General features: G+C 45.8%; 1 protein-coding gene and 1 pseudogene across 1 annotated transcript in view; both read right to left on the minus strand.

Annotated features, from left to right (window-relative positions):
* On the minus strand, window positions 1-3,822 carry LOC146196419 (uncharacterized; annotated as a pseudogene).
* Window positions 3,823-3,856: 34 nt separating this feature from the next.
* LOC146196420 (uncharacterized) overlaps window positions 3,857-8,182 on the minus strand; it is a 12,723-nt gene continuing 8,397 nt past the window's right edge. The window contains exons 2-3 of the mRNA XM_084597002.1: window positions 6,737-7,065; window positions 3,857-4,037 (exon numbers count right to left, since the gene is read on the minus strand). Of these exons, the coding sequence (XP_084453128.1) occupies window positions 3,857-4,037; window positions 6,737-7,065 (510 nt within the window). The remainder of the gene's footprint in view (window positions 4,038-6,736; window positions 7,066-8,182) is intronic.

Genomic DNA, 8,182 nt, shown 5'->3' on the forward strand with positions numbered 1-8,182 from the left:
TTACCACTTCTTCAAGATGGGATATCCGTAAGCGTCGAGTCCGTAGCCGTAGATAAGGCCGTATAATGGCTGAAGCCATACACGTAGCGGACGCGCACCGATTGGGCGTCGACCCTGTGACTGCAGCTGACGCTCGTGGTGCGGTAGCCGTACGGGGTGGTCACGTTGAGCACGGTGTGGTTCACAGGCACCACGTGGTGGACAGCAGTGACCGCAGCTGCAGCGATGGGGTCTTGACAGCAGGCACGGTAGGGTAGCCGGCCACAGGAACACCGTACGTTGGGGCGTACAAGGCGAAAGCGTTGCTTAGCAGAGCAAACAAGAGAGCACATGACCTCTAGAAAATATTAGGCATAATGGTGCGTGTTAATTACATTGTGGCATGTAGAAGGCTGATGCGCAACAGACGGCCATAATCCATAATGTTCATATCCGCCGCTGTTGGTTTCGACAAACCTTCAGCGACGCGTGCTGATATGTATTTTTGTCCTGCCCTGAAAAGCGTGTGATTATTGTTATCGCACGTTAACTTCAGGCAGGTTGTTACTTTTCTTTCGATGTGTGCAGGGGAGTTCCTATGCAAAAGAAAATACAAAGATGATGAGAAAGTAAGCCTATTGCTTGCAGCAACTTAGGCCAGGTGTTTTTGGAAGTAGAAATTCTTTATTGAATTTACAGAAAGCGACATCGTGGCAGCCTGCTTTCAAAGGCGGAAGTAATTCTTATAGCTCGGTATTGCTACTATCGCTTTTCCACATTGAACTTAAATACTCAGGTGGTTACAGGTCTCAGGAACGAAATTTGTAGATCAATGGGCTGCGAAATACTCACTCAATAAAACATAACTTATAGGCTCACGCGTTTTCCCGGCTCTTGCGGCAGGCGTAAGCCCATGATCGAACTATGTGTCGGCACAATGATAAGTTGGCAAAGTATTGGAGTTGTTTCGTGTCGTTGAGATGGATTTAATAGAGCTTGTGTAACACGAACTAACTGAACCAACGACGATAGTTCTAGCGATCAACTCCACGCTTCAAATTTAGGTATTGAAAAAAAAAATCGAAACTCTAAAACTCGTGGCGAGCCCAATGAAGAAACCATAAGGAGTTATCAGCGCTCCCGCACTCAAGGCTACCCAAATGATCTTGAAGACAGGAATGATCTAATCGACACCATAGCTGAAAAAGCTGATCTCACCTCTGTTATTTCAGTCGTGTGTGTATTAATGTTTACTAGGACATCTTTTAGAGCGTGGCTGTTTGGCGTCCGTTCCTGGGTTTCGCGTCGGCGTCGGCGTCGGCGTCGCCGTCGGCCTCGTAACCAGCTCCGCCCTCCTTTCATCCCCCCAGCGCTAGCAGCGACCGACTGATATCGCTGGATGCCGCTGACGCCGCTAGAGAGTCAAGATAACGTGACTGCATAGAACACCGTCGCCGCCATGCAGAAAGAGAAGGGGAGGGTCCCCCCCCCCCCCCCGGTTCCTGTGTGGCGGATAGGGTGCTCTTCAGTTGCCGACGCGCCGGTTATTTCACGTAGGCCCCGGCACGTCGACGAATACGTGACCACCTTCCCACGGCTAGACCTGCTTCTTGGCGCTGCGGAAGCGAAGGCATCATATTGTTTGCGTCGGCATCGGCGGCGTTGTCCCTGAAACCAACTCCGCAGCTGGGGTTGACTCACTATCGGCGTCAGCAGCATCAGTCAGTCGCTGCTATCTCTTCCCTCCTCCCTTTGCCCCCATCGTTTGCCGCTGGGTGTACACGCCGCCCCCCTCCCCCCTCTTCCTGCGAGTCTCCGGTTGTCAAAACGCCGGCTCGAACTTAATTCCTTTCTTCGCTCCTCCTCCAATGCAACCCCTGTGCGGTGGCAATCAGAGAGCCAGATCGGTGGCGGCGGATCTGTATATGTGCACCGCCCGAGCCGAAATTGCCGCTGCCGTTCGCCACTGCGAAATTATCTGCTAGTTCTTTCTGAGCCATGAGCGAGACGACCGGTGGAAGTCCTCCGTCTGCTGCTGCTGCTGCTGCTGCTGCTGCTGCTGCTGCTGCTGCTGCTGCTGCTGCTGCTGCTGCTGCTGCTGCTGCTGCTGCTGCTGCTGCTGCTGCTGCTGCTGCTGCTGCTGCTGCTGCTGCTGCTGCTGCTGCTGCTGCTGCTGCTGCTGCTGCTGCTGCTGCTGCTGCTGCTGCTGCTGCTGCTGTTGCTAAACGAGCTGCCAGAGCAGAGAGACCAAGTCGAACATATATCAGTCTATTTCTCCAACCACAAAGCTTCCTTCATGACTGTCAAGAACTGTTAGTGGAGTCTTTGTTAAAAGAATACGTATGAAAAATAAAAAAAAAATTCTGTGATAGCGCATACATGTGTTGCTCGATTTCTTTGCCTCAATCTATCGAAAAGGTGAAACAGCTTATTTGCTGCGCTCAAATTTCGCATTAGGAAGTAACGTAATCGTCGGTAATTTTTTATTTGCGGTATCTGTAGGACTGCACATGCAGTACAGCTAATCTTAAACCAACTGTTGAGATACACAAGTGTCACAGTCTTACTTGTGGAGGAGCTGTCTTCAAGAAACAGGTATTGCGTCCTTAATCGCGCACGTTATTTGTCATTTTAACTCAACAAGCGGAGTTACTAGGACTACTCCCGAGTCCCACTCCGGGGTTAATCTCTTGTCAATTGGTGTTTGTATTGTTGAGGTGGAAATGTAATCAATGCTTGCCCCGAATCTTCAGGTCTAGCGCTCGCTATTTGCCTGAGATTCAGACCCATGGACACGCCTGTTGGTGCGGAAGCTGCCTCTCTACTGGAATACTTCGTCTGACTTTCCTTAACCAAAATCTATTAAAGAACAGGGGCTTAATTAACATTGTTTGACTGGCAGCACTCAGGATGTGGTGGTGTTCGTCAACCTTTGAATGCATGCATCTTAAATGTGTCTTAAAAGGTACTAGTGGCACTGATTTACTGGCCGAAACTAAGAGCGACCAAGATAGAAATGGCCTCTTTTTTAAACTACTTATGAAGTGAGGTGATAAAGAGTAGGCCGTGAAGATTGCAGCGTCGTATTGTTGCGGTCTCTTTTTTCCGCAGAGGTTTCCTGCTGCAAATATTCTTATTTGCCAATAAAACTGGACGAAAAGAACCCGCGGCTGCGTTTTGCATGATAATGTTTTAAGTTTTAATTATTATCGTTTATCTGACTTCAACGTAGTTCAGGAACTTATAAGCATTGATTGATAGTATTGCCCTGTTCACACATATAAGTAGTTAGCAAGGACAGATTGCACTCTTATGACCTTTTGCGGTGGTTGCCTAGCGACGTTAAAGAAATTGCTGGACCTAGTACTCATCATATGGTAAAACAAAAAAAAATGGCCCGACGCGCAGAATATTCTTGTCCAAAATCTCAGATATTATATAAAACAAAAATGAGCGGTACCGAAAGCTGATTTGACTGAAGTTCAAGGGTGATGTGGGGTTGTAGAAAAAGCGTTCGTAGCCTTGATGAAACATATATCGCGCTTGCGAAGCTTGGCAAATGTTTTCCGATCAAGAAAAGGATTTAGCTACTACGTGTTGTCTGTAGACTACAAAACAACGGTTTGCCGCCACAAGTGTCCCCGGATGAGGCCTGTCCCAGGACTCTTTCGGGCCACCGGTAGCCAAGGTCCGACGGTCAAAGACCAGGCACATAACGCATGGCACGGACAGGGGTAATATCCTCAGGTATGGCGATGTTTTGGTCGTTGGGGTCTTTGTTCGGCGTCTCAGGTCAGCGGGGTCATCTGGTCGATCGGGTCTGTCGTCGTATCTTGTGGTCATGCTGGTAGCGTCTCAGGTCAGTTTGGTTTTCATGTCAGTTTGTCTTTCGTCGTGTCACGTTGTCAGGGTGGGGGACGGTGATTTCGCGTCGGATCTGGCAGGCTGAGAAACAACCAAGCGATGATTCCCAGGAACCCGCTGTCGACGGCGCAAGCGGACACCGGGCGCCGAAGCTCCAGGCCAGGATGAGGAATGATGATGAGCGCACCAAGCGCCTACACCAAAATATTACGAGGTGGTAAGCCTATGCACGGACAGATGATGACGGATAACGATGAGATGATTTATAATGAATGCTAATTCTAAATAACAGCGCTGGGAACGAGACGAAACACGAAGAACCACAGATGCAGGCGCCTGTGTCTGTGGTTCTTCGTTCTTCGTGTTTCGTCTCCTTCCCAGCGCTGTTATTTAGATATGCAGTACCAACTAGTCCGATACATCTCTCTCGTGAATGCTGACAGGCCAGGCGCGAGCACTCCTGCCCGCATCACTACCTGCTTCTTCTTCACTCGTAACAATATGAAACAGACATTTCAGATGTAATAGCCAACAGTGGATACGTTTGATGATTTGACAACCATGGTTGATCTGTAAATCGAGACATATCATTACAAAGTCTTCAAAAGTATGGAGCTCAAGTACCTTATTTAAAACTATCAGGAATTTGCGGTAAGATCGCAGACAATGCGGAACACTTAACAAAGCCGTATTTTCGCGGCTAACAAAAAAGGAAAATAGAGTTAGGAGAGTTCTAAAATTAGGTGATCTCTATTATTAGCATATAATAATCGTTTTGCGCTTGAGTTACGCATGAGTGCGTTGTTTAGGTAGGTGAGATCAAAACGTCTCTATCGATGAACAGTGAAATGTAATTTAGTAGCTAGAGAAACAGATCTTTAAAATATCGCTCGGAATGTTAAAGATTAGCAATTCTTTGGCAAATACAAAGTAATTCTGTAGTGTTTGTTTCAAAAAAACGTTAAAAGGAAGAAAAAACGTCATATTTAATGACAGAGTATTAAAAAGTACTAAGCAAGCAAAATGTTTTTGGCACATACCTCAGCTCGGAGCTGTTATGGCACTCGGGCTCTCACAGCAAATTTGAGATATTAAAATTGCTATTGTCCCCAAGCTCCAGATTTTATGAATCATTTATGAAGTCACACTGTATGTCGTAAATGATCTAACTAGCCCCATTCAGTTGAAGCAACTCAAAATGCAACATTGCGTCAATTTGTTTCAGCTATATGTTTCAGTTCGTATCTACTGCTAAATATTCAGCTCCAACACAGTCCAGGAATTAGCTTGTTGAAGTTTGACTTACAAACTGATTCGTGGCATTGTAAGTATTCCTTCAGTAACAATCACAAATCACGCAAGAACACATGCGTTGCGATCTGTTTCATCGAACATACCTATTGACGGAGATTCAAATTGTGAGAATGATTTCATCTTTAGGGTACATTGTGATCGCACGCACATATGGTGCCAACTTAGATTACAGCTTGACCAGCAGGAAACCGCACTGGGATTTCATGCCGCATTTTACGAGTTAGAATGCACTGTGTCTTACCTGGTTTTGTGACTACGGCACTTATAGTGCACTGGTTCAGGCTAAACAGTCTGTAGACATTAAATTCGCCTGCATTTGACAATTTGCGAGTAATTTCGATCGAGTGAGGTAGGATTGCCAGAAGCCAAATCTAGGTTTCACTTCAATATAAAAGCAAGTTAATAAATAAAATATAATTACTGTGCCTTTCCGTTAGTTGACATTTTTACATTCTTACTGCTTTGTGCAGAACAGCTTGGTAGTGAATTTTCTCGACATCCTTAATTCGTACTACTTTTAGCATCATTTCTCGTTGGCGAGTATGACATGGAGATTGACCGGTATGATGGAAATCACTATGCGTGCGAAAATGAGTAGTTTTCATATCCATATCAACGAATCTTACGCGTCTGAAGTTTGGCAACGCTATCCATTTTTAGGCTGTCACCGCCAACTCTCAGACCCAGGAGCAGAGCAGTAGTCGAGCTCTGCACTGAGTGGATGCGCGGGACCGTTACTTTGCGATCGCCAAGAAGATTTCAAAAGGCGAAACCTGCCCAGTGTTTCTGAATATACAGCCAGTTCCGAGCCATTAAGACAGCAGGGGTGTTTAAGAAAGTGACATCTGCTGCTCTGAAGCCTTTCCACTTGGGAATGGGTGCCCGCAGAGAGCGTAGGCTATGCGGCATTCGCCATCGCTCTTTTACCGCATTGTAAGCCAGAATGTCTAAAAAAGATGCATGAGCTGCTGAGCTCGCAGCAAGAAGAAACAACTGATTTCGGCTTTCTTAATATTTATTTGCCGTCTCCGTGGAGACGAAATAAGTGCCCATCAAAAACATGAACATCTTGATGTATCGTCGTCGGTGATCGTCATTCTTCAAGGCTTGATCGTTGTTTCTCCGTCAGCAGACCGCCATTCTGCGAAAAAGAGGCAGGTATAAGAAAGCACATTGAGGATTATGATAGCAGTTTTAGGGATAGCCGTAGTTTTGGAGGGGAGGAACAGGAGAAATGATACGGGCTTGGCCTGGCCTCCAACATATGAAGAGTGCGAATGTGGGTGACCTCTACGCTTTAGCGGAGTTTTATAAGCAATTTTGAATAAAAAATAACCTCGGCTTTTCTCCCAAATTGAAACGCTAAATTTCCATTGATAAAAATATGTGCTCTTCTGCGGCATCATCTTCATACATAGGCTGATACGTTCACAGAATACCCGGGCAAGTAACGTGAGCTGTAAGGTTTCAATCACGGTTATGCCAATGTGTGCTGACAGGTTGTCTAGTGCACGCGAACTTTGGTTGTTTGAAAAGCACGAGCTCGGAAAATTTAAGTGACCCTCATCTGAACTCTTACCACTTCTTTAGGATAGGATATCCGTAAGCGCCCAATCCGTAGCCGTAGCTGAGGCCGTAGGGGCTGAGGCCGTACACGTAGCGGACGCGCACAGGGTGGGCGTCCACCCGGTGGCTGTAGCTGACGCCCGTGGTGCGGTAGCCGAACGGGGTAGCCACATTGTGCACTGTAGGAGTCACCGGCACCACGCTGTGGACAGCGGCGGCAGCGACGGGGGCGGTGTGCACAGTCGCCACAGCGGGTATAGTGGGGTAACCGGCTACCGGAACGCCGTACGTGGGAACGTACACGGCGAGGGCATTGCCCAGCAGAGCAAACAGGCACAGAACCTGCACAAAGGATTTTATATACTATCAGTGTGGTTTGTAATGTGCTGTAAACGGTTAACAAAAGAAAAGTTACATATATTAGTGGGTGCTGCCAAGCTGGAGTTTATAGAAGTGCGATATGTTCCAAGCTAGGTTATTCGATGAAGAACATACTCTTAAAGTACACATTCAACATATCCGTAGTGCACCCCAAGGAGTGTGCTGCTACAGCTTAGCATTAAGACCACTGAAAGACCATATAAAATTGTTTTAGTAGTGAATACATTCGTGCAAGAATTTAATTTACTAATTAAATATAAAGAAGGCACAGAAAATCGGTTATATACTTTGTCAGAAGTTGATAGGGCAGAAGTTATTTACTCATAAAACACTGTGGAATATAAAAGTGAAAGTACGGGATGAGTGTGACGTAAGTAAGCAATATACATTTGAAACATGCCAGGTGTTTCAAAGAAGCCCATCACTGATTTTTAAAACAGACTTTTTGAAGCATGTCTGCTGCACAATTATACCAGTGGTGGCGTGGCGCACATCAGAAAATTTTAACGAATTTTAAATAGTAAACATTTTGCTAACTTCTCATAATTACGTTATAAATACACATTTAGGTGTATAGAGTTAGATATAAATTGGTAGCCAAGTATCACTAATAGATGTAATGATTTTTAGAATCTCAAAAAGGCGATTACTTTCAGGGCAATGCTTTTTTGCCTATTTGGCACCAAAAGACGCGCTTTTACAATACCAGCGCTCTATAAGCACTGCCTTATATGCGCCAATCAATGGCGCCAGTGCGACGCCCCTACTCTGTTCCGCGATGGCTGAAGCAATAAGTAGTGGAAAGAACCGTATCGCAGTTGGTCAAAGAAGGCGGCATGAAACTTCTCACCTTAAATGACGGCGCGGGGTAGGTGCTTAATAGGATAGTTTTTATGAATGCATGCGTATTTTGACGCGGGATGGCAAAAATGTGTAAAGCCAAAGTTAATACGATCTAATAATAATGGCTGGTCAAAAATTTATAAGTAGATCTAGTTGACTAACTGTATTGTGTGAAACGGTATTATCAAATATTAGTTAACGAGCCCACTAGTTTAGACTATATCGTTTTCTGACG

The sequence above is a fragment of the Amblyomma maculatum genome, chromosome 3 (genome assembly GCF_055883805.1).
Source record: "Amblyomma maculatum isolate TAMU_Amacu chromosome 3, ASM5588380v1, whole genome shotgun sequence".
NCBI classification, from domain to species: domain Eukaryota; kingdom Metazoa; phylum Arthropoda; class Arachnida; order Ixodida; family Ixodidae; genus Amblyomma; species Amblyomma maculatum.